The sequence below is a fragment of the Leptodactylus fuscus genome, chromosome 1 (assembly GCF_031893055.1).
Source record: "Leptodactylus fuscus isolate aLepFus1 chromosome 1, aLepFus1.hap2, whole genome shotgun sequence".
Classification (NCBI taxonomy): domain Eukaryota; kingdom Metazoa; phylum Chordata; class Amphibia; order Anura; family Leptodactylidae; genus Leptodactylus; species Leptodactylus fuscus.
In genome coordinates this window covers 209,225,921-209,253,379 of record NC_134265.1, presented here as the reverse complement: position 1 = coordinate 209,253,379, position 27,459 = coordinate 209,225,921, and the positions used below count along the sequence as shown (strand labels likewise).

The following is a 27,459-nucleotide window of genomic DNA, read 5'->3' as shown; positions in this document are numbered from 1 at the left end:
CATTCATTTCTATGGGAGCCGGCATGCGAGCGCTCCCCATAGAAATGAATGGGCTGCTTCTTTTACTGCGAGCAGTCCCATTGAAGTGAATGGGAAGTGCCGGCGTGTACGGGATGGCATGAGCAGAGCTTGCCGTATACGCCGGCACTTCCCATTCACTTCAATGGGACTGCTCGCAGTAAAAGAAGCAGCCCATTCATTTCTATGGGGAGCGCTCGCATGCCGGCTCCCATAGAAATGAATGGGAAGTGTACGGCAGCCCTGCTGTAACGCCGGCGTGTACGGCTGTGATACACGCTGGTGTTACTCCGTGTGAATGCAGCCTTTGACTGGTATCCTCTGTTATCTGAACATCCTACTCCCATCTCTAAGACTTTTCTCAAGCTGCACGGATGTTCCGGAATGCTTTACCCTGGACAATCCGATTAATCCCCAACTACAACAGCCCCAAAACTAACTCTAAAATCACATCTGTGTGGTCAGGCTTATCACGTGATCTGATCACAGTGTAATGTGAACAGGTATAGAACAATAACACCTTTTATCCTTCCTCTTCTGTTCCTCAGATCCTGTCCTCTCCATCTAGAAGTTACACTGCACTCCTTTAAGATCTGTTCATTTACAGATACCGGCTGGTAACGGGCGCATACAGCTTCAGTTACTTAACCTTCTATATTAAAAGATGGCTGGACCATTTTAGCAAACAAGCCCTCTGACTTCTTGTGTCCCCCTATCTCCTCATAGAATGTAAGTTCTTGCAAGCAGGGCCCTCATTACTACTGTTTGATATGTTTATTTTTTTGTCACAGTGTAACCTCTTATACTGTCTGTTCATGTGTCCTCTGATTTGTAAAGTGCTGCAGAATATGTTGGCGCTATATATATTTATATAAATTTATTATTATTTATTATTATTAACTCTAGATGACTAGAACCACCACTCCCAACCCATCACCCGTATAATCTCAGTTTTATTACCCTACCTTATCTCAATAATGTATCACCTCATTCACTTATTGCCTTTGTGTGGCATCTTGCCAGTGTTGTGCTAAGTTCTCAGTCATTTATTTGGAAATGCCTGAAGAGAAGCTTCTGTGGCTTCAAAGCTTGCAAATGTAATTTTTCTGGTTAGTCAATAAAGGTATCATACCTACAACACTTTTGTCTTTTCGACACAAAAGTATCAAATATTACAGATTGAGGAACAAATGCCATACTGTGGATTTTGTGACCTAAGAGACCAAGTCTCTTGTTTTCTGACTGGTAATTGCTTGACTGCTGAAGTAAATGTGTCACAAGCTAGCCTTTTAAAGATCCACAGCTCTCCTGCCTAATATTTACACTTAAAATTAAAGACATCCCACCATCCACCAGTCAAGAAACAATTACAACCATATCTACTCCTATCAAACTCCTCATCTCTGCATCTCCTTAGGGCCTGTGAGAGTTTTTGGTGGGAAGGGTACAGCCACAGTACCCTTGCTCTGACCAGTGAAAGGATGGACACATCACCGTGTTTGACCAGTGCCATTAGCTGTACCACTCAAGTCACAGTGCATTCCTTTCAAGTCCTGGATCGCTGTATAGTCAGCATTTCTCTAATGACAGAGTAAATGATATCATGGTAATGTTATTACCTGTAGGTTATTCTCCATATCATCATATACTTTCTCTAATGAATCCTCACGATTATTGAGTGTCACGGAAGCCTCATGATGGCTTAATTTCCAGGTCATATAATCATGTTCTTCTACTTCTTTATAGGCCAAGCACAGTGTTCTAAGGGTCTCTTCAGCAAATTGCTACACAAGTAAAAGAAAACCAGAAAGTAAAGTTGCAGCAGTAGATTTTTCAGCAAATTTTTTTTAAAAAAATAACTGAATATGGATTGTAGTAATAATAAACTATAAAATATTTATTAAAAGGGTTTTCCCATCTCAGACATTTATGGCATGTGTCATCAGACCCTCGTCTCACAGGTACTCTAGAAAAAGAAGAAAGGTAGCCCTGCATGTTTTGCTCTCTCTATTGTTGGCTGACAGTAGTGTTAGACAAATTGGTTCGCAACAAGCAGTATTCGACCCAAATATTCCAAATTGTTTTTAAAGAAATCACACAATTAAGGATTCCTCTCTAACAAACTAAAATGGCATCTCGCTGTCAATTATTTTACTCTGGGATCTCTTCAGGCATCTCTTGGACCTCCTTGTGGCATCTGGCAATTTGTGAAGAGCCGGGACTACTGGAGAAGACTGAACAATGCAATGGAGGTGCAGAGTAGCAAGAAAAATTGTAATAGAAGTCTGAGGGGCTCATCCCCTGAGGGGAGAGATGATGAGGTGATGTTGTCCTTTCTTAGGACAGGCCCCAATTCACTACTGAAGGAATCTGGCAGATTCTAGAACCTTCGGAGACATGAGTATATGCCATTCACTGGCAGGATCATGTGACAGAATAAACCTAATGTGGTATAATGTAATGCCAATATAATGCCACTGCACACTAATAGCTAAGGTGGCAGCACTAATTAATATCCCTATGCAGAGCACTGGCCAGTGGCACACGAAGGCCCATGATATACTGAAATAATGGCCATTCTGAGACATTACAGTAGGAGGTCGCTTCACTCATGTATTATAGTTGGTTTTGAAGGTAGTGTGGGAGAGGATGGAGGTGTATGAGTACCTAACAGAATTGGTATACAGCAATATAATGTAATCTAATGAGGATAGTAAATCCCTGAATGTCTGGGTTAGCTCAAATGGCTCCACCACCATCACAAACAATGCAGGGGAGAAGATGTATCCCATTTGGGTTCCCTGAGTTATATGTATGGGACATGACTGATTAGAAAGTAACTTTCAGTAAGCTGTGTGTAGGGATCACAGGGGTCGAATAAAGCAACTGATCCTATACATAAAACATCTCATATACTTTGTCAGGTCGGGAAGTTATCACAGAATCAACACCTTTAAAAGCACAAACAATATTGTTGTTTGGCTCTCAATTTCTTAGCGAGCATCATATTAATTTAGTTGGCATATCTATAAAAGGATGTGGTGCAGGAGGCGTGTGCAGTTTGATAATTTGCTTAGAGTTTTTAGTTGCACTGTGTGAACACGGCTCTAGTTCTGTAATTGAAATTGCATCACACCCGTCTTCTGCCCTTGTTGCCTCTGTCCATTAAGTGGTTAAATTTTCTCTTGCCCTGTGATTGACAGTTTGCCTTCCTGTCAGTTTCAGGGCGGGTTCATCGTCCCCCATTTAGTCTTGGCTCACATTCACACTGGTGCCTGTTATTGCCTCATGCTTGCTGGCTTCCCTTGCTATTTATTTACTTGTATTCTAATCCTTGACCTCTGGCTTTCCCTACTGACTATTCTTTTAGACTTCGATTTGGCACTGCATTGCTCGACTGTTACCGAACCCTGGCTAGCTGACCTCCCATTGTTGTTGTTTGTCTTGTCTGCATTATGTGTGCCACATATATAGGAAGGGATCGTCTTCAAGTTGCCGCCTATTACGTAGGATAGGGCCTGGCAAGAGGAAGGGACAGTGGGGGATCTTCAGCTTAGGGCTCACTGTCCCTTGTGTCCCTTCTTTCAGCAGCTTCTGGGGAATTGTCATCTAGCAATTCCCTAACAATATTACACTATATTGCCGCTCGGTGTTTCCTCTTTTGTATTTTATAGCAAAAGAAATGTGTCATCTATATACTAATTGTGTTTGTACATGTGTATTTCAGAAAATAAATCAAAACTCTCAGAGGAAAGTAAAGATTTAAGCAACGTGTTCATTTTATACCATGTGTAAATACAGGGTTCAGAAAAACAGGTAAAAAAAAAAGACTTACATCTAACACATCCATAAAAGTGTCAGTTTCACATCTGGGGTCCAGTCGCTTTAAGATCACACTATCTGCTCCTTTAGTATAGAGGAATATCTTTCCCTCTTCATTTTTTACTGCAAAAAATAGTAAAGAAGTTATTAGAAAAAAATACAAGGTCTCTATTTAACTTGTAGATAAAGATGTGCACCGAGCTGATCTGTTCACAATGAATAAAGACTTAGCTTTCCAGCTACCAGGTTTAGAACAGCTGCAGTTTAAAATAATTCACCCCTAGGAGGATATTATTAATTAAATTGCTAGGGGTATAAAAGACGGTATCTATCTAATAATAGTGTATAAGATAATAAGAAAATGTAATTAATATCTACCTAATATAACCAATACAGCCAATATTGAGGATCAATAAGAATACAGGTCTAAAAAGTATTTAGATACCCCTTAGTGATCCGTTACAAGGAAAAGCCAGATGTGATACTTACCTCAATTGCGGTTCACTGATGTTAAAAGCCTCAGAACAGTGAAATGTAATGCGCATGCGCAAGTTTCACTAACCAATGTTGCGGTCCATTTGTATTCAAGCCTCGGAATGAGGAAATACAGTACGCATGCGCAAAGTTTTCTTGCTACATAGAGAGATCCACGGCGTAGCTTATGGAACTACATTAGACGCATGCGCAAGACATACGTGCGCTTCAACAACCTTCCAAACCTCGTAATGAAATCGGAATAAAACTATCACGTACGAAACGCCTTGAAATATGAATAAAACCGACTATAGCAATAACATTTGAAATACAAAGTTATGCGCCACATAAACTATGTTAATATTATTTTCATATAAAGCGAGTCTTTTTATTATACATGCGCAGAAGTGCCTATGATGCTCGCGGTCTTTTCTAAAGGGAAGGATGTATATATATATCAACCACGCGGACGCTACCTTAGTACTGACACAATCTTGAGCATTGCAGTCCTAGTGATCTCTGAACTACAGGTAAAAAGAAAGATTTTATTCAATTTTACTTTAGCAAATTCTTTATTGGAAATGTTTTTTATGGAAACCGTTGCATAAATAACTTGAGTACATGGGATACCTTATGGATAGAATTTATTTGGTTGCTGCAAGTGGTATAAACCCTTTAGATATTCTTTGACTACTTTTTGGTATACTATTTATTTTTTATTTATTTTATATTTTTTTAATATTTATTTGTGGTTTTATCAAGCTATTTGGATATTCTATTTATACATACATGCTGGTAATTTTATGTTTTTATGTGTGTTCTTGTTTTAAGGTTCAACCTTGCTCTGTGTGTAACACTTGAAAAAGGGGAATCACCCCAAAACGCTGCAAAATCAACGTCGTGTGTAATTTTTTAGTGTGTCAATAAAAAATTTTTTTCATTGTTACTTCAGGTGAAGCGCAGTTTTTTTGATCCTCTGTGATCATTTGGGTTGTTCTTTTTCTATTTAACTTGTATCTTGCAAGACTGGAAGACAATGATATGATAACAATTGGCAATGACAATTATTTCAAGAAATACGCTACCCGATGTTTAGCAATAATTACCGTATTTTTCGGACTATAAGACGCACTTTTTTCCCCCAAAATTTGGGGGGAAAAGAAGGGTGCGTCTTATAGTCTGAATGTGGCGCCTGGCACCCGCTGTAATAGAGAGGTGGAAGCCGGCAAGTGATAGACGCCGGGGCCTGAGACATCGCTGCGCTCCTCTGCCCTGCATGAAGCCAGCAGCGGCAGGGGCGATGCTATTCTGCTCCTCCGTCCCCCCGCCGCTGGCTTCATGCAGGACAGTGGAGCGCAGCGATGTCTCAGGCCCCGGCACCTGTGATAGCGTCTATCCCTCCCCGGCATCCGCCTCTCTAGTACAGCGGATGCCGGGTCTGCAGTCTGTATCAGCGGCCTCTTCTCCCCCGGGGCCGGTCCCCACCGGCCCTGTACCTGTAAAGTTGCAGGCCGGCTCCTGCGCAGGAGCCGACCTGTTCGGGTGACAGCCGGGAGCCTAATGAGGCTCCCAGGCCTGTCACTGCTATATTAGTATTGCGGCTGGGTCTATGACCAGCCGTAATACTAATAGACAGAATGTCCCATAGACGGCAATACAGTTGTATTGCCGTCTATGGGACTTGCAATCAAGTGACCGCAGGTTCAAGCCCCCGGGGGGGAATAAAATAGTAAAAAAAAAGCTTTAAAAATATATAATAAAAATATGAAATAAATAAAAGTTCTAAATCACCTCCTGTCCCTAGAATATATATATAAAAGTAGAAAATCATATGTCATAAACCACCGGTTTTTTTTCAATACAAGGTGATCTAAGCAATAGATATTCCCCAAAATGGTATAACTAAAAAGTACTTCTGGCCCCGCAAAAAAAAAACACTCTATGCATCCCCGTACAGCTGCAGGGTCACCTGTCAATGTGGCCTTGCAGCTGTTGCAAAACTACAACTCCCATATATTAAATCTTTTACCATTTTTTGCTTCAAAATTTTTTTTAATTTTTTAATTTAATAAAACAGCATTCTGTATGGGCAATTTTCTGGATGTTTGTAAAGTATACGCTGTGGCCCCAATTTATTCATTGTTAATCTGGTATATATTTAGACTGTCTACAGAGATTGGGCACTGGTGTGAACCCTCCCTCAAAATAGAAACTTTACTGTGAAACACATACACATTAGGTATCCCTGTGTCTGAAAGTGCCCGATCTACTAAATATAGGGTATCTGCAGTGCTCCTATTCCATTGGGAAGGGGTTAATACGAGCACTGCAGATACGCTATATATTTAGCCAGGCTGAATTCCAAGTGGAGGGGGAAAAAAAACCCTGTCCTCAAGCTCAGGGAAGGGGCAGACAGACAACCAAACACCCCCTCCCCTTCCCCCAGCATCTACTCAAGTCAATAAGTTTTCCCAGTTTTTTGTGGTAAAATTAGGGGCCTCGACTTATATTCGGGTCGGCTTAAACAATGTAAAATGCAACTTTCTCTTTTTTTTCCAAACTGCAGAGGAGTGATGAAATATGTATGTATATATTATATTGTGTTATGATTTATGTCTAGTTGTGTTTTAACTTTTATGTTTATTGTCTTAGTTGGATTTTGCTTCAATGTTTCAGTGTGGCGCCTGTGTAATTCGTATGGTAATTGCAATCCACAAGTCAGGATACAGATGGTTAGTAAAGTTGCCGGGTGTGAGTTGAGTACAGACAGCCATTAATTAGCAAATCTTTTGTGGCTGTAAATCCTAGCCACTCAACTACAGTTGTCAGTCTGGAAACCAACCAAGCAAAATGTGTACCGCAAACAAATGAAAAATTATGACCCCACTGATGGAAAGTTTCAGAAAGTAGGCAGGGCAGAGGGTCTTTGAAAAAGGGGTCAGATATATGAATTGAGGGTCATTTGAAGCTTCATAGACTGGTAAAACCAAACCATATTTATTTACCAGCTGTATATGTCATTATGATTGGAGTTGTCTCCTGCTTTTGTGAATCTGCCTAAGTTTCGGCCCGTGAACCTCAACAAACATAGGCATTGCCCCTGTGCTTCGAGGACACTCACATCATTGTCCCTGCATCCCATTCTTTCCCTCTATGCTCTGTGAAGACTAATTTATATAAGAAGAAAAGGGCTTTTTATGGTAAAACCAACAAGATTCAGTAAAAGAAAGGTATGCCTACAATACTCTTTCTAAAGGCTACAGGAAGATAGGATTAGTTAAAAATAAAAACATGAATCCCTTTAACCCTAACAAAACCACCACCTGGAATGGGCAATGGCTCACCGATTTTGTGAGAATACTGAGACTTTACCCACTACAGCATGTGTTATTGGCATCTGAAGGTAGACAGGGCTTCTGCTGAATGGGTGGAAGCAGCATCTGGCTACATCGTGTGGCCTTGCCCTGGCAGACAAATTAAAATTGGAAAAACCCTCCAGAAAATGTCAAGAGATTTTGTAGAATTTGAGTTTTGAAGTAAAACTGAACGTAGAGAACATATACTGTATTTTTCGGACTATAAGACCACAATATGCACCTAGGTTTTAAAGGAGGAAAATAGGGGAAAAAAAATTTAAACCAAAAAATGTGATAAAATATTTAATAACGTATGGGTGTTGTAGTTTTGCAACAGCTGCAAGACCACATTGACAGGTGTCCCTGCAGCTGAGCGGGGAAGCATAGGGCGTCTTTTTTTGCAGGGCCAGAGGTACTTTTGAGTTATACCGTTTTGGGGATTGTCTATTGCTTAGATCACTTTTTATTCAAATCAGAGGCGAAACAGCAAAAAAAAAAAAAAAAAAACGGTTCAGCACTTTTGACTTTTTTTTCTGCTACAACGTTCATCCTGCGGGAAAAATATTTTTATAAATTAGCATTTTCGGACACAAGGATAACTAATGTGTATGTGTTTCACAGTAATATTCTACTTTTATAAGTAAAAGGAAAAGGGGTGATTTAGAAATAAAATTTTTACTTTTTTTTTTTTAGATTTATTTTAAAACTTTTTTTTTTTTTTTACTACTTTATTATTCCCCTAGGGGGCTTGAACCTGCAATCACTGCAAGTGTATTGAAGTCTATGGGAGATTCTATACATTACTATTGAGGCTGGCCATAGACCTGCCGTAATAATAATATTGATATGACATGCCTGGGAGCCTTCATTAGACTCCCAGCTGTCACAGGAAAAGGACATCTCCCTCGATTTTGCTGTGCAGGAGCTGTCCTGCAATATGTAAGGTGCAGAGTTGGTGAGGGCCAGCCCTGGGGGCAGTTTTGGTACTCTGAGGGGAGCATTTGCTCCAGGTCTCTGCTGTACATTACAGTGGAAACTCAGTTGCTATGGCAACCTCTCTGCAACAGAGTGGCCGCCATCATCTTTACAGACCCAGCATCTGCCGGAATAGCATGGCAGATGCCAGGATGGGTTCACTCCTTCATGACACAATCTGCTCCAAGCCCAGGGCCTGCATATCATCCTACTCCTGCTGCTGTAGGAAGCCAACAGTGGCAGGAGTGGGGCGATGCTGTGACCCTGCTCCTTCCCCACCCCCCTCCACATTCAGACAAATTGATGGCAATGATCAATCCTTAGTAGTTCTGCAATTGGTAAGTAATTTGTAAATAATCTTCATTTTTTGGAGTGTAAATTTTTCACTTGCTTTTATATATGATATCATTAATTTTATTAATATATTTACCTAAAATAGACATCCTCTTGCGACTAGAACTAAAGTCCAAAAGAGCTAGAATATCGTAGGTTCTCTTTTCACCCAGTTCAATAACTGTAATGGAGTCTTGAGTGCGGGAGAGGAAAATATAGCCAAAGTTTCTAGCAGCAGTGACTAAAGCTTCTTCATCAGGAGAGGCAGATTTGTAGACCAACATACCTTGTAAAGACAAAAATAATTACAATAAATGTGAGCAATAAATTGGAACTTATGAATATATGTTATGAAGATACATTTTATATATAATATGCAAAAATCAGCTAGTTTATTTTTATTATTATACATAAATGCCCATTGTTCTTGCTACATCCATACACAGTTTCTAGGGCTCATGCAGACATCTGTTTTTATTTTCAATGTTCTACATGTTTTTAACAGCTAGAGAACTGACCCACTTAAAGGCGTTGTCTGTGATAATCCGATCTTTCTAATCTAAGCTTCCCACTCCACCCCCACACTCTGCCTACCTTGTAAATTAATTATTGTACTAAAAATCTATATTTTTCGATTTTCCGTGATGTTCTGTTTCCGCATCTGGATCTTCTGGGCACGGGACGTCACTTGTTCTGGGCTCTATGGCGCAAGTGTGGGAAGCCAGTGGAGATCAAAAAGAGGAGGTTTTAGCTCCTCAATTACTAGATATGTATAGCTGAGTGGCTGTATCTCAGGGCAGTTTTGTACAGGTTTGAATTAGGTGACAACTTTGTTAGATTGATTACTATTTTGTATAAGTCCCTCCAGGATTTGGGTGTTGGTGAATGTTCTCCTGTCTTGTTCCTCCACATTGGTGTGTGGCACAAGACAACGATGCCTGCTTTCTTCATTTATTTTTGCCATTGCTATCAAACCTCTGGCATTACATATATATCATGATATAGCATATCTTGGCATTTGAATAGTCCCACAGGGCCTGTATGCAGACAACATAGGCAATATATATTGCCAACCCTGATGCTACTCTGCCACAAGCCATGGCATTTTTCACTTCTATATTAACTGGCAGAAATTCTTCCTTATGCCTTTAAATTGGGGAAATTGTGGGTTGGCCACAGGAATTCTGTAGCCTGTGGCTGGAAATATTAATTTAGTGAAGAGGATAGTCCTTCCCATGTTACTATACACATTAAAGAAAACTGATGTATTGGTACCAAAAACATTTTAAAGTGCAGTGGAGTTTCAGGTGTCAACGTCTGCAGAGACCTAAGGATGAAGCCAGGTCGGCTTTGCTGCATGTTTTTTTGTATAATCTGGCTGGGTAATTCTGTTTCATTTGCCACTTGGTTACTCTTCCTAGAACCATTTGACTGGAATGTGAGGCTAGACAAGTGTGAACATATGCTAAGACAAACTTACAATTTTGGGGAGTCATACTGGAGCTTTCACTTTAGGCTAATGCAGAACTTATTCATATAGATAAACCTTTGGAGCAGCATTAGTGGATGGAAATGGGTGCCCTGTCTGTTGAGCACAGTGCAAGGATTCAGAACAGGTGTCAGACATTTAAATGTCTGCAGTTACATGATGAACTTATCACTTAGTTTCCAACAGCTGTCGCCACCTTTTCTTCATTCCCATTAAAGATTCCATGGCTCGTTCAAGCGGCCATTTTCTTGAGGCTTGTGGGCATGCGCAGTCTGCTCTGCCCGTGGCCTAGAAGTCTGAAACCTGCGCCGGAAGAAGAGGATGTTGCTGACGAAGATGGAGGCGACACTGAAGAGAGTTTTCTTGCAGCATTAAAGACGCCCCCAGTGCTGCGGGAGAACTCATTTGCATACCGACAAAAAACAGGATTCCTATGGAATGACGGCGCGGAGAAGACAACGAAAGTTAGGAGAAGAATAGCCTTTCTTAAGGCTATTCCGACATGTTAATGAGAAAAAAAAATGCGTTTTTATGATAGGATCCCTTTAAACAGCAGCACTGTAAAAACAGACATTGCAAATCGTATACCACATACTTAGAAACATTGTAAACATTTCTCATAGCAACAGCAGAAGGCATTCAAAAGAAAGAGGAAGGCATATTTTGTATGTAAGCTCTGTCATGCATTTAGAGAAATAGGAAAAATATGCTAGATAAATAAGTACATCATAAAGCAATTCAAAAACATCAGCAGTGACATCAATTGGTTTAAACAATTGATAACTTTATCAGTGAAATATAATATAGACTACTACATCTTTATGAACACATAGTTGCGTATATCCACATCTGGATGCAGTCCAATGTAATCCAATATTTTTTAATGGCACCATTATACAAATAATAATAATAAAAAAAACCTATTTCATGAAAACATATCACTAATTTATTCAGCTGGAAATGGCCGCATAGAGTTGTACCTATCGGCCTCTCGTGCCCTTACAAGAGTTTTCTGCCTTTGTTGTCCCTTGCCTCCTTAGATGGGAAAGAAACTGATCTCTAAGAGGTCCACAGTGCTGGCCTCCCAGCTATTACCACAAGGGTCTCCAACCCTGGCTTCGTCCCTCAAATCTTACCTGCAGTGATTGTCAAAACTACAGATGCCGAAACCAATATCAGGAAGGTGTGCTCCCGCCCAACATCTTTCACTGCCTCCTGCTGTACAGCCACATTTGGAGCCTGACCAGTGATCGGGGACTGCTTGGAGCTGGCACTGCTTTCTTCACCTGGCTGGATGTTACCAGTGTTGTCCGCTGCAGCCCCTGCTGCTTCTCCCTCCATTACTGGATTGGAGCTCAGAACATCAGAGCTCCAGTCAACTAACTTAAGGTTGGCGCTGTCTTTGTTGGACCACTGCTTAACTTTATCATTTCTAGAGATGCAGGTTAGTCTTCCAATGCTGCCTGCTCTCCTCTTCCCCTAAGGGTCTTTCTCTAATCCCAGCCTTTGAATGTATTTTGTCTCAGTTGGTCCCATCTAACCCTTAGGTGCAACACTAAACAGTGGCCACCCACAAGGAAGGGGGTGGATCATCTCCTGCTTGTCCTCAGCCTATCTACTTGAATCAAAAAGAATTTAAAAAAAAGCACAATACTGTCTCAGCAGACACTCAGTGTGTCAGGACAGACCCAGGCACTTCCTCTCACTACCAGGATTTGCCCTGGTGTGCAGACTCTGCAGCCTTTTATGACCCAGTAACATACCTCCCAACTTCGAAGAGCCAAAAGATCGACAAAATATGTGGTGTGCGCTGCGGCAAACTTAGCTCCGCCCACTTTTAGGTTGACTCCGCCCATTTTCATTTTTCATGTGCCCCCAGTATAATCTTGCTACAGTCACCTGTAAATTATATTCCCCCCATCTCTGCCCCCAGTTTCATGTCCCCCCATCTCTGACCACAGTTTCATGTCCTCCCCATCTTTGACCACAGTTTCATATCCCCCCACCTCTGCCCCAGTTTCATTTCCCCCATCTTTGCCCCCAGATTCATGTCCCCCCATCTCTGCCCCAGTTTCATGTCCCCCCATCTCTGCCCAGTTTCATGTCCCCATCTCTTCCCCAAGATTCATGTCCTCCATCTCTGATCACAGTTTCATGCAGTTCTTTCCCCCCTTCATCTGTCCCAGTGTCATGCCGTCCCCCCCCTTCATCTGCCCTAGTGTCATGCCGTCCCCCCCTTCATCTGCCCCAGTGTCATGCCGTTCCTCCCCCTTCATCTGCCCCAATGTCATGTCATGCCATTCCCCCCCCTTCATCTGCCCCGAGTTTCATGGGTCCCCTACATTATGTTCCCCTCAATGTTTAACATAAACACTTATACTCACCTTCCAACGCTCCCCTGCAGCTCTGTGCGCGCTCTCACTCCACTCACATAGTTGTAGGCCCGATGTGACGTCATCACATCGTGCCTACACATGCAGAAGCCAGAGTGCAGTGGTAAGGCAGGAGCTGAGCTGTGACAGCTCCTGCTTTACTCGCTTATGTGTTCAACTCATCCGGACATACCTCCCGCCAACTGGGACCGCGGGACAGGACACCGAATTCGTGAATGTCCCGCAGAAATCAGGACAGTCGGGAGGTATGCAGTAAATAGCCTATTACTCACACCTGGGGCTGAGGCCTACTCAAGACCCGCACGGACCACACATAAGTTAGAAATCTGGGGGAGATATACTGGGACTTCAGCACTCTGCCTATCACCTTCTGACACCACTTTTGTCTTCCAGTGCAGCCCGGACTTCTGATCTGGTGTTTTCTTCAAGAGGAAGTCCCATGTTCTTTCCTTAGGTCGCTGATTGGCCTGAGCTGTCGCGTGTAGTGGGAACCTCCACTGGAAGAAAACACTGGAGCATCAGGCCCTGTCCTGCTGCTGTAGCTGTCTCACAAACCACAAGCCACTTCAATAACACAGGCAGGAGAAATCTGCTTCATACCGGACAGACCGGACCACTCCAGGAGACGCCAAGGCACTGGGGAGAGATGAATATGGATTTTTTTTTCACCCTCCCCGGCCTCATAATAAAAAAGTGGTGATCCTGTACAACCCTTATAATGAAATGAATTGCCTCGTTATATTATCCCTGTGATTCCCCCTGACATAAATACTGCTCCCCTAATGACCAATTATATAAATGATGTCCCCTTCTATTCATAAAGTCCCCTAATGAACACTTATATAAATGACTGCTTCCATATGTATATAATTCTCCCTAATGGCCCCTTAAATAACCCACCCTTTTTAGTAATAATGTCCCTAATAGCCCTTTTATAAATGACTTCTAAATTGATAAAGCTCCCTTATATAAATTAACCCTTATATAAATTACCCCCTCAGCAACATAATGCCCCCTCTTAAGACTTCTTATACTATTAAAATATATATAACTGTGCTAAAAAATAAAATAAAGTTATATTCACCTACCTGCTATCCCTTGATGGATGGAGCTGTCGCCTCCACTTCTTGAGCCCTGCTATATGCACCATGTCCATGCATTGGACATGTATGTCTCAGCACAGGAGGAGTAATACCATCAATGTCATCACGCCCATCTGTGCAGAGAAGCTGACGTCTGCTGTTTGTGTTCTCACTTGCAGCCACCCCTTCTGCCCCTCACTAGTTACACCACTGGATAAAGGTAATATGGGTTTCCTTTGGATGCATCAGCTACAACTGCTTATTTGTACACATTTTTATATATTTTATTTTTACAAAACATTATTTTCCTTTACTTTTTTGATTTCTATTTTTTTAAAACTATGTTGGCATATTAGTTTAGCCAACATGGATTAAGCATACTAATAAACCTTTACAGGTGGCAAACTAGGTTTATAATATCAAGATAACATACCTTCTTTATTATTATCTGTCATAACTGTATGGCACAGAGATATTGCCTTGAAGAACTCGTGCAACAAAGGATTTTGTCTTTCCTTTATTTCTTTGCACAAAGACTGATCATAGAACCGGAAGGATTTGTCTGCATACTTATTCCATGCAAAACTTACTTCCTGTAAAAGGAAATATTTGTCACAATATAATAGATCTCGCAGTACAAACATAAAAAATAAAAAGCTAGAATTAACTACAGTAATCCAGTAGAAAAATACAAATATACACAGGATTTGATTATGCATATTAAAACGTAAGCTACTCATTTATTTCTTTTGTTTGCATGCTACTAGGTACTATTATATTAATAGACCTTTGGTGTGTAGCTGCTGCAGTTTTTTCTGTAGCGCCTTTTTGTTGCAGGATGCCATGTGGGGCCTTAGGGCCCCTTTACACGGCGTATGCGTGCCGCTCATTTAGACACATATACACGTGTCCAAGCACAGCGCTTCAAAACAGAGCCCATTGATTTCAATGGGAAGCGCGCGTATATTGGCATATACTCGGACATATGTATATGTGTCTAAATGAGCGGCGCGCTTACGCCGTGTGAAGGGGCCCTTAACCTTAAAGAAGTTTTGACAGAGGGATGAAACATAAGTTTTAGGCTGGGGCCCCACTTTGCCATAATGCAGAGTCGCCTGCAGAAAAAGTGCCGTATTTTACATTGCCTGCAAAAAAATTGCAGCATGTCCATTATACATATTGAAACATATTGAAGGGTGGTCTCACAACTTGCTCTAAGAAAGCCCTAAACATAAAAAAAAACTTGTGTGCTTTTGGTTTAAGTGTGACTTAAGATTCAGGGACTTTAAAACACACAAAACAAAAAGAACAAAACAAAAAAAAAACATTTCAGCCTATTTACATTTTATTTGATTTGTGTATATTTTACTTGTATTTTTTTTTTTTCTGTGACAATTACCATTAGGTAAGATGTGCTCCATGCTTAGCAATGCAGTCCAGTGTACGTCTTGCAGCATGTATTCTCTGCATGAGCAGCATTTAAAGGGTGCATTCACACAAAGTTTTTTGGCGCTGATTTTAACGCTGAATTCACGTCAGAATCAACGTGGAAAAAAAGCCTCCCGTTGACTTCAATGGGTTCCTTTTTCTGCTAGTGGAAAAAGGAACCTATGTCAATGGGAGGCTTTTTTACCACGTGGATTCTGATGCGGATTCAGCATCAAAATCAGCACCAAAAAACTCTGTGTGAATAGATCCTTATTAGGCATACTGCTGTGCAAGAGGTAAGCACATTGCACATTTCGAAGCTCAGCTCATGAGCAAATTACAAGACCGAGATCCATTGATAACTTGGAAAGGAGTTTGTTGCTCACAGAACAGGAACTTGCTGGGGTACAGATAGAGTTGGTAGCATGGAGGTGCAGGAACATGAAGCAGCTAAATGGGTAACAGTTAGAAAGCAGCAGGTTGGAGGGAAGAGTGTCGGGGAAGTTAGTCCTGAACTGGAACACTCTAACAAGATTGCTAAATTGATGAGGCCACAAAACATAATAAAGTCATACGGGGAAATTCAACTACCCAGGTATTAACTGGGAGGCAGAAACCTGCAGGTCCTACAAAGGGAACAGGTTCTTGTCAGTAATAAAAGACCATTACTAGAGATGAGCAATTAGTGAAATATTCGAGATTTGATATTCATTTCGAGTAGAGCCTCAATATTCGACTACTCGATTGAATATTGAATCCCATTGTAGTCTATGGGGAAAAAAAGCTTGTTTCAGGGGAAACCACTATTCGACTAAAGGAGAGTCACCAAGTCCACGAGTAGCAGGAGGAGAGTGTTTAGGAGGAGCGAAGTGCAGTTGAGGAGTGTTGAGGAGGAGCGCTGTGCAGTTAAAGCGCACGGACCCCAGAGACTATAACGGGGTCCGTGTGCTTGCAGCGCACTGCCCGCACTAATGATACGTGTGGGTAGTGCACGGCAAGCACACGGACCCCATTATAGTCTGTGATTATAGTCTATGGGGTCCGTGCGCTTTAACTGCAAGCGCTTGCAGTTGCGCTAATATTCCGTTCAGGGGTTCCTCCTGTGGACTCCGGGAGGCAATCGCTAATGTGAACCAGCCCTAAAAGCAAAGTGGAAAGAGTAGGACATGGCGCAGGGAGAATTATAGACCTGCAGGATAGTATTGCAGCATCCCTCCTGCAGAACCAGCGTTGATTGGCCGAATGCTATACAGTGTATAGCATTCAGCCAATCAACGCTGGTTCTGCAGCAGGCTCATCTTTGCTAGTTGGGAGTGCTGGCAGCTTGCGGTTATGCGGGAGCTGACTTTTTCTCATAGGAATGCATTGACCAGCGTTGATTGGCCGAATGCTATACAGTGTACAGCATTCGGCAAATCAACGCTGGTTCTGCCGGAGGCTCGTCTGTGAGGAGGCGGAGTCTAAGATCGGACCACAATGAAAACTGCTGTGGTCCGATCTTAGACTCCATCTCCTCACAGACGAGCCTCCGGAAGAACCAGCGTTGATTGGCTGAATGCTGTACACTGTATAGCATTCGGCCAATCAATGCTGGTTCTGAATCGAATCTTTACTGCGAATAGCACGTACTATTTGATCAAGTATGAGTATTTCAAATACCGTAGTATTCGTTCGAATACCTACTTAATCGAATATTACTCGCTCATCTCTAACAATTACCTATCACAACTAGTGCAGGACCCAACAAGAGGCGAGGCACTTTTAGACCTAATTTTAACAAATGAACCTGACGCACTGTCAAAATGGAGGTTGGGGGACATCTGGATAATAGTGACCACAACATAATAAGTTTTCTTGTACATAGTAAAAAGATTTTCAGTAGAAGGGTACAAAACCAATAAACTTCAGGAAGGCCAATTTTAAGCATCTAGGTGAGGAGCTTAGCAGCATAAACTGGGACAATGTCTTCAAAGTGACAGGAACACAAACAAAATGGGAACTTTTAAAAGTGTTCTAAATAGAACAATTAAAAAAAAAAAAAACCTTATGGGAATAAGTGGGCCAGAAATCATAGAAAACCAATATGGCTAACTAAATCAGTAAGGAGTGCAATGAGGGATAAAAAGGAAGCATTTAAAGTACTAAAACAAGAGAGTAGTGGCACAGCATTAAAAACTATAAGGAGAAAAATAAATTGTGCAAAAGAAAAATAAAAGAGGTAAAGCTCTAGGCCGAGAGAAAAATTGCCAAGGAAAGTAAAAATAATCCAAAATTATTCTTTAATTACATAAATAATAGTGACATGCCACATATCCACTGCACCTGAAACAACCCCTAACTAGCCTATCAAGTCAGGTAGTGGTCCTGGTTCTGTCAAAGTGGCTGCGTACAAGACCTGAATTTGTAGCAGTGGGATTGCGGTATACATCAGTATCAAGTTCACCTGAGTAAACTACTAGCAAATAAAGTGTACATGGAGCATACACTACATACAGTAATGTACACATTACTGAAGTGTAAAACTAGACAGTACCTGATGTTCTTTTTCTTTGTTGGAAGTTGTACCTACAATATAACATATAACAGTTATATTTTGCTATCATATTTCAACACTATTAAGATACTATAGAAAAATTACAAATATAGGTTGAAGAAGAACATACCAAAAATTTTTTGGCCAATGCAACATTTCTTGAAGGTCATGACATTCTGAGTTAGTGTGCCTGTCTTGTCAGTGAAAATAAAGTCAATTTGTCCTAAAAGATCACAGAGGTTATTGCCTTTTGCTTGGGCCGGTGAGTCAGACTCTGCGTGGTACATTTCTATGTCTTGCTTTATATAATAATTGTGGATCGAATGCATGAATTCCAATCTGTAAAATAATGTGTAAAACTAGTTAATACTTTTCACAAAGAAATATAGTCATCTTCCTCTGGCTGATGCCATTACTACAGGGTACAGCATATAAATAGAGTGAAAACTGGGGCAAGACTATGCTTCATAGAAAACTTTTGACTGCCTTCCCTATTCCCACCAGGCCAATTATAAATTATACATCACCATTCATCTACCCCTCTGTCCCTTGATAAATCAGAAGTTGCAGATATGGAGGCTTTACTCGCCCCCTCACCCAGTATGATGCCCCATTTACTAGCTCCCACACATTATAATGCCTCCTTTATAGATGCTTATACAGTGTAACTACTATGTAGTCCCTACATAGTAATTTGCCCCTTTACTGGCCTTCAAATTGTATACTTTCTTTTTAATGGCCCCCATATGTAAATATCCCCCTTTAGTGCCCCCACACATTATACTGCCCCTTTACTGGTCCCCAAACAGTAAACTGCCCCTATATAGCAACTGCATACATTATTGGCCCCCACACAATATCCTGGCCTCCACTTCAGCCTGTTGCGGCATATTACTGTACATCCCAAAACTGAAAAATGTCAGGACATGATATCCAGGTATTGATGAGCTGCAGGGCTTCATGTGTGCGCCTCCTGGAGCAGAAGAGGAGGTGGAACTGGGCAGCAATAGAACTGCCAACTATTACATTTAATCTGATTGTAGATGCTACTTACGAGATGTAAAGAACAAAGGGAACAAGTGTGCATAATATAGCTACGTAGCTCCAAAACATGTAAACGCCAGCAGTAGAGGATGATATTCCAGGATTCCTTGGGATATAGTTATGTTTTTGGCTGTACAAATTGTCCCATATCCCTGCTCCAATTCCCAGGATAAGTGATACACAAATTAAGATAATTGCAATCTGTAAAATCAATCAGTTAAGTACTGAAATACCTTGTCCAACACAGAACAACAAAAATAAAAATATTGGACAAATACTTACACAACCAACGCATTTTCCGATTGCAGCATCTACTTTACTTCTTTTTATCTTTACTTTACCAGAGTTTTTCATAATCTTTGAGTCACTTCCTAAAAAAAACAGATTACCTTACAACCAGTATGTTAACAAGTACGCACATTACAGTAATATTCTTCTATTGTAGATTTCTGAAATTTGGTTTGTGTTACATTTTTACAAAATAGCACTATTACAGATCTAATATATTCTTATTCATAGTGTCATGTAGTCTGTACCATGTAAACATTGATGTACTTAGGGCTAGTTCACACGTGAACTGCCCGCGCGGGTTTTGACACAGAGAGAGACGCGGCGAGCTAGAATAGTTATATTTCTATTTACCAATTAATCCAAAATAGATAGAGAAAAAAAAAATCTCACGTCAGCTACTATCACTGGGATTTTATTATTGTCTTCATTTCTGTTCTAAGGCTACATCAAGACTTATCATCACATTATAATGAATGCATTTGAACTCGGCTGTTTAAAAAGGATGGGCACGCCCTAGAGATGAGCCAACCTCTCAAGATTCATTTAGCTTCGGATTCGGATCGCTCAGGTCCGAGATTCATTTTGTGACAAACACGTTCAGTATAAACCTATCCTAGGAACCTATCTATCCAATTTCTAACTTTCTAAGGGTCCATTCACACCAATTTTTTGGTGAGGATTTTTGATGCTGAATCTGCGTCAGAATTCACGTGGAAAAAATGTTTTCCTATAGAGTTCTTTGGGTTCCGCTCGCTTTATTTTTCCACTCGCGGAATCTTTCTGTTACCTGAAAAAAAAGCTTCCTTCAGGTGGATTCCGCCTGCAAAAACCAACCCAGTCAATGGGAGGCGGAATTGGGCATGGAATTGGCAAAAACCGTGTGGAAAAACCACTAGTGGTTTTTTCAAGGTCCATACATTGTGCTGAAGGAAAGAAAAACCAAAAACTAAAAAAAGCCTCAAAAAACGCTTCAAAAACTGCTTCAAAAAACCATTGCCTAATTCCTGAAGCAGATTTTTTCCTCGCCTCGGGAGGGAGTAAAACAGCTGAAGCATTTTGAGGAACTTGTCCTCTTAGTCTTAGCTGAGACTAAGAGGACAAGTTCCTCGAAATGCGTCAAATGTTCTACTCTCTCCCGTACTTCAAGGGATGAAACCCTTCATTTTATGATTTTAATGGCATTCTTGTTGGTCGGACACAAGATGGAATAAAAGCTAAGTTTTATTTACAAGACCTGGGATGCTGAATCTTTTACTTTTTTACTTTTTTTCCTGTGTATAATATAAGTTATACAGGCTTTTTTTTTTTTTTTTTTTTTTTTTTTTTAAATGTAGATTGTGTGCCCCACATAGAGCTCACAATGTACATTTTTTTCCCTATCAGTATGTCTTTTTGGAATATGGGATGGAAATCCATGCAAACACGAAGAGAACATACAAACTCCTTGCAGATGGTTTTTATGCTCTTGGCGGGATTTGAACACCAGGAGTCCAGCGCTGCAAGGCTGCAGTGCTAAGTACTGAGCCACCGTGTGGCCACTAGTTATACAAGCTTGTTGTTAATTGCCAGATAAATTTGTGGCTGTGTGTCTAGCTGAAAAGTGCTGCATCAAATTTTTTGTTTGTTTTTTCTTTCAATGCCAACACTGTGGCACCAACAGTGTGGTATAGTGAAATGTGATCGTCGCAGGGCATGTCTGGCTGAATGATGGTAGCTGAGGCAAACTAAATCGCAGTACAGCATAGAATGATATGGACATGTCTGGCTGAGTGGTGGCAGTGCTATATGGAATGATATAATGGACCAGGCCAAAGGACATGTCTGGCTGGGTGGTAGCAGTGGTGGTAGCTGTGCCAACATGAATGGCAGTCAGGGGCGTAACTAGGAATGGCTGGGCCCCGTGGCGAACTTTTGACATGGGGCCCCCTTGACTGACGCCCGCCGAAGACCACGACCGACCCTCCCCCACATTCATTCCTGCACTCTCTATTATTCACCTTAGTGACCCCTGTACAAACTATTATGCCCCATAGTGGCCACTGCACACCGTATTATAACCCATAGTGGCCCCTGCACACAGTATTATGGCCCATAGTGGCTCCTGCGCACAGTATTATAACCCATAGTGGCCCCTTCACACAGTATTATACCCCATAGTGGCCGCTACACACCACACAGTATTATAACCCATAGTGGCCCCTGCACACAGTATTATAACCCATAGTGGCCCCTGCACACAGTATTATAACCCACTGTGGACACCCATGAACAATCTTTTCAGACCCCAGAGTATAATAATCAGAGACAGAGAGGGGATACAAACAAAAAAACACTGTTACTTACCTATCTCCGGCTCCGCTGCAGTCCTCCGTGGTGTCGGCCTTCTTCAATGACATCTGGGACATCACATGACCCGGGACGTCGCATGACCGGGATCTGCGACTTCAGGGAGTGTCCAGAAATAGGCCCGAACCTGCCCAGAGCATGGAAAGGTATGTAACATGGCTTTTTATGTTACCTTACCTCCCCTGGACCTCCAATCATTATACTCGGGGGTCTGAAAAGACCCCCGTGTATAATAATGATGTTTGTGGGGCCCGTAACCACTGCCAGGATCGGTAAGTAAATAGTAACTCCAGCCGATAACGGCCTATTAAGAAAAGACAAAAACGCATTGGTAGCGGCTGTCGCCAGGTCCCTAATGTCCCGGGCCCTGTGGCAACCGCTACCCCTGCTACCCCGGTAGTTATGCCACTGATGGCAGTACATCATGCATCATAATGTTATGCTGCAAAATATGACGTTTGGCTTTTGGGTGTTTAGGAGCTGGATTAGATACGACCACAAATTCAGAACGTTTCTATGGTCTAGGACTTACAAATACATAAAGGGGATAAACCGAACAGTCAAAATAGTGTAGATCTGTCACGACTTTCATGACTATGACTGAAATTTTGGAGAAGTGACCAAAATGGCCCCTCACCTGGAGTTGTAAAAATGTCACAACAGCTGTAAGCATTATATGAACCGTGAGGGTGGCAGCAGGACTCTCAAAACGCCATGTCGAATCGGACATTCACAAATGCAGAGAGTGGTCGGATGAATCCCCAAAAAAGACAATCCACGCACTTCAGGAATAATGGATTCTTAAGTCACTTTGGGTAGTATTTATGCCTCTTTATTGACAAAACTGAAGCACAACGCGTTTCAGGGACTATATTCCCCTTTGTCAAGTGCAACAATAACTTGAAATACACATAATAAAAAACTGATATTATCCTGGTGTATGTGTCCAAACATAAAAACTATTTGAGTGTCAATGGTCATGACTATACATTCCATAAATATAAAGAACTCTTTCCAAAAAGAAGAGAAAACTACATCTAGATGGCTCGTGAAGCTAAAAACAGCAAGATGTCAATCATTCTAACTGTGCATTTTACACCGATGAATCACCTGTTCACTGTCACATAGACTGGTGATCACCAACTTGTCTCTTATAATTGTAGAATAAGAGGGTGAGAGACATAATCACCCACATCACCTGTCATCAACACGCAAAATGTGATTCACGGCAAATTAATTTGGATAGAATTAAATCGTTTAGGAAAATTTGGGAAAGCGGCTGAATCGAATTTTTGAAAAATTCGCTCAAATCTATTTGCCACCTAACCTTGGTGAATCGGGTCTTTTCTCATGGATGGCTAGGGTTAAGTTAGTTTCTTGTTTTGCCCGCAGTGTACCTCAAAGCTCGTAAAAGCTGTAGAATGGTTTATGGATAATAAAAGTATTTACCGTATGTAATAAACCAAATAAGGGAGCTAATAAAGATAAAAAATATAGCCTTTACTAATAACCAGTTGCTAATATGTTGTAATTCCATGGTATATATGTATACCGATAATTGCTTTATTGTTGACATTTTCCCATGAAAGTTTTCCTGTGATTTAGTTACCTAGTGAGTCCAGAAACATTGTTTTAGATAAATGTCAAAACATTAGATAAGTACTGCTTAGGAGTTGATGTTTAGGCCACGTAATGTTCTTGAGTGTTAACTATAAGTCACATCTATAATTATGCAGATTCTCCAAATCCTAAGTGACATGGATTGTAAGTAGGGTTGAGCCAATCTTGAGATTTCAGAATCGCTTTTAAAATCCGATTCCGATCATTTTCCATTCAAACCCGATCCCGATCCCAAATCCGATCCCAATGCAAGTCAATGGAATTTTTTTTTAATAATCGAAGATCAGATTTTAAAAACGATCCTATTTACTACACAGCATGGAGTCTAAAAATTGAACGCTTTAATTGTTAGACTCCACGCTGTGTAGTGATTTAAAAAAATTGTGTTGTTTTTGATTGATTCATGTGGCTGGTAGTAAGCCACACGTACAGTTAGCATTTTCTGTTTAGTTCAGACGAACGCTCAGACGAGCAGGTTTTTGTTTTGCCTGGAGTTAAGGATGTATTTTATTTTGTTCTGTAAAGGTTTATTTATTTTGCTAAATCTGTAATCATACCCAAGTGAGATGACTAGTAAGCACCAACATTGGAATCAGATGCTTGAATCTGATTGAGAGTATTCTCAGGATTCAGGAAGTGTTGAAAGCAAAAAGTGGATTTACAAAATTAAAATGTAGTTTTATGGAGCAATACTGTAAAATTGCTGTTAAATGACAAGAATCGGCATAACTCGGCATATGCTAAATACTTGTAAGTCAAATTTATGTATGAGATCAGCTCTCATTCCAGTAGAATTGTAGAGTTCTAGTATTGTAGTAAACCATGAGGAACTGATACAGATTGATAAATAAATTGTAAAATTTTCATTATAAAAACAATAACATTTATTTGCTGAAACTGGATAACCCCTTTAATGTTTGGTTGTTTGTAAAAATAAATAAATAAATATATATATATATATATATATATATATATATATATATATATATATATATATATACACACACACACACACACACACATATATATACACGACCCCTTTAACTCAGATAATATACAAGCCTATTGACAAATTTTGTCTTAAACATAGCCTCAAAAGGAGTCTAATTTTAAGAATGTAAACCAAATATGGAAGAGGGAGCCCAGGGTATTGCCAGCATGTGTAATTTTCAATGAAACCTACCTGTTTCAAATATATTGGCATTCTATACTTTGTTCTGCACTCTCATACAAGTAGAGAATTAAGAAAACCTCAGGATCAAAGTATTTCTGCTCCATCTCCCATGTACAGATGTAAGTAGGGGGTGTTGGTGTCACTAGGGTATTCACTTTGCTATATATTCTATAGAGAAGTTTTGTAGGGCGTTTAGGAAGAAGTAATAAGCTAGGTTAGGTTCCCTAAATAAGCTAGTTAGGTTCCCTCGGGTATTACTCTGTCCAGTGCCTTTGTATTGCTGTCAATGCCAGTTGGCATAGAAAATTAAGGTACTGTTGTTTTGTCTTAAGCAATAAAAGTGATATTAGAAACATAATAAATAATATTATATATACCTGCATAAATGACAAGTCCATAACAGGCTGTAGTATTGCGAACCCTGCAATCTCTTAAGAGAATGTTGTCATTATTCAGAGGATACTTTTTATCTTTCCAGCTCAAGACTCCCACGAAGCTGTGTAGCAAGATATTTGGAGGTTCACATGTAACAATGCCTGTAATTAAAACAACATTTTAGCAAAAAACATCAACAACAAAAACACTGTAAGGGTGGGTTCACACCTGCGCCCGGTCTTTTCTTAGTGAGTTTCCATCTTCTGCCCGAGAAACTGGACAGGAGATGGAAACCCGTCAGCCTGTGAGCATCTTGAGCCTCTCCACGGTGAAACAATTTTTTTTAACCGGACACAAAGTGCTGCAAGTCCGACTTTGTGTCCAGCTAAAAAAAAAAACGGTTTTGCCATGGACAGGCACATAACACTCACGGGCGGTCACTTTGCAAACCCATTCAAGTGATGGGTTTGAAAACTGACTGCCGGTTTCCATCTCCTCTCCAGTTTCTCGGGCAGAAGTCAAAAACCCGCAAAGCGGAGACTGGACGCAGGTGTGAACCTGCCTTATGTGATTCTTAGAATATCATATCATCAGTGACGTCCCTTAAATAATTGCCCTCCATAAAAGTTTTGTTACAAGCTGTAAATAGCTTGAATTAAAAGAAAATAAAAAAATAAAAAAAATAAATTATATATATATATATATATATATATATATATATATATATATATATGCAACAGCCCCACCCCTTCTGTTACTGCCAATTGACAACATTACCTGATGATTAGAGATGAGCGAATAGTATTCGATCGAATACCTCGCTCCCATAGCAATGCGTGTAAGCGGCCAAACACCAAGTGGTTAAGCGCAGTGAATATTTGATGTGCTTAACCCCTTGGTGTTCGGCCGCTTACACGCATTCCTATGGGAGCGAGGTATTCGATCGAATACTGCTCGCTCATCTATACTGATGATGTTTTGTTTGTCCTCTATGTCACTGCTACAGGCAATCGCTGGCCTAATTTATTGCTTTATTGCTGAGGCATGAGCCAGAATTGTGATGTGTCAAGAAATGAGACAGTTTTTTCCCCCATTTGTAGTTTTAGAGGTATTTATATATCTGCTGTACAGATCTTCAGAAATCTATCTTACTTACAATGAGTCAAAATTGTGGCTCACTTTCCAATGCATAAATGTGTCGTAAAGTTAAAGACATTTAAACCACGTCCATTCTTATGCACATTTTTCAAGTGTAAAGCCAGTCATATTTTTCTGTTCATAAATATGTCAAATGTTGCATACCATAAATTTTGGTGTAAATTTAGATGGAAAAGTGTCGCACTTCTATTCATAAATATAAGCCATTATACAATATTTAGATATAATACATGTGCATTATATTATTACTCTCCTTGTAGGTTTATCTTCCAGGAAACAAATCAGGGAACACAACTTATGAGGTCCATATCATAACAGATGAATAACTGTACCATTTCAGATTAAAGCTAAGACCCCACACAGCGAATAGCTCCACAAAAAGAAAAGAAAAAAAAAGAGACACTGCAGACCAGTGTGAAAACGCATTGTGTTTTATTTTGCAAAATTTTTCAAAGAAAGTCCACACAGTTTTCCTCTGCAGACTTTCTTACTCTATTACACCTATACAGAAAAGGCCAGCATTTGTGGAGGTATAATTGACATGCTGCAATTTACAAAAATTTTCCACGGCAGATTCTTTTCTGCAATGTGTGGGTAGAATTAGGCAGATTTCCATCCACTTTGCAGTATAAAACCCAGTGTTTCTTGCCCTGGCATTTCTGCCATTGCAAAAAAAACCAAAAAAAACCTGTGTTTCCACAATTTCGGGCCTCAGGCCTAAATGGGAGTCTACCACCACCAAAATCTCTATTACGCTGCAGAAACAATGCGGCAAAAACTCTGTATAGTATAGATGAAAATGCTGCAAAAAATTTGATGCATTTCCACTTCTTTTTTCGCAGCATTTTTTGTTGTGTTTTGCTACATGGGGCCTTAGCCTGAGGCTCCATGTTGTAGAAATACAGCTTTTTTTGTTGAAGATTTTTGAGCCAAAGTCAAGAATGGCTACAAAACGTATAGGAAAGATGTCTAAAGCTCTTATATGCTTACCTTCTGCTCAAACTATTCCGGACTTTGGCTCAAAAAACTACAGCAAAATCTGAAAAAAAGCTGTTTCTTTAATGTGGGGCCTCAGCCTTAGGCTAACTATAAGGTTGGTTGCAGACGACCATACTGCAACCGGCCTGCCGCTAATTAAAAGCACAGGTTGCACACTAGGTCTCCTTTCATTAAATGAATAGGAACCATGGAAGCATGGGTCGTAAAATAGGACAGGAATAGGGCCTGTTCTATCTGATGTTGCCTGGACTGTTGGTCCGCACATGGAACCGTGAAATTCACGGTCATGTGTACAAACTCATAGAAAAGAAAGGGTCAGTGTGTTATCCGTGAAACACACGGATAGCACATTGATCCACAGCATGGTCGTCTGCAACCGGCCTTAGGGTAATGCCACATATGGCTGAAATGCAGCTAAAACATGCTTGGGGAACAAAACACAGAGGAAAAAACATTTGCTTTTTTCCCTGCATTTTTCATTCTTATCTTTCCTTCCCCTTATAAGTCTTCGTGCATCAAATAAACTCATTTTAAAGAAATAAAAACAAG

At 40.6% G+C, this 27,459-nt stretch overlaps 1 protein-coding gene across 1 annotated transcript in view; it reads right to left on the bottom strand.

Annotated features, from left to right (window-relative positions):
• Window positions 1-27,459, bottom strand: part of LOC142189623 (phospholipid-transporting ATPase IK-like) — a 177,992-nt gene that overhangs the window by 56,680 nt on the left and 93,853 nt on the right. The window contains exons 9-17 of the mRNA XM_075262228.1: window positions 24,756-24,914; window positions 19,230-19,318; window positions 18,958-19,148; window positions 18,034-18,242; window positions 17,904-17,935; window positions 14,376-14,535; window positions 9,076-9,264; window positions 3,854-3,963; window positions 1,638-1,802 (exon numbers count right to left, since the gene is read on the bottom strand). Coding sequence (XP_075118329.1) covers window positions 1,638-1,802; window positions 3,854-3,963; window positions 9,076-9,264; window positions 14,376-14,535; window positions 17,904-17,935; window positions 18,034-18,242; window positions 18,958-19,148; window positions 19,230-19,318; window positions 24,756-24,914 — 1,304 coding nt within the window. The remainder of the gene's footprint in view (window positions 1-1,637; window positions 1,803-3,853; window positions 3,964-9,075; window positions 9,265-14,375; window positions 14,536-17,903; window positions 17,936-18,033; window positions 18,243-18,957; window positions 19,149-19,229; window positions 19,319-24,755; window positions 24,915-27,459) is intronic.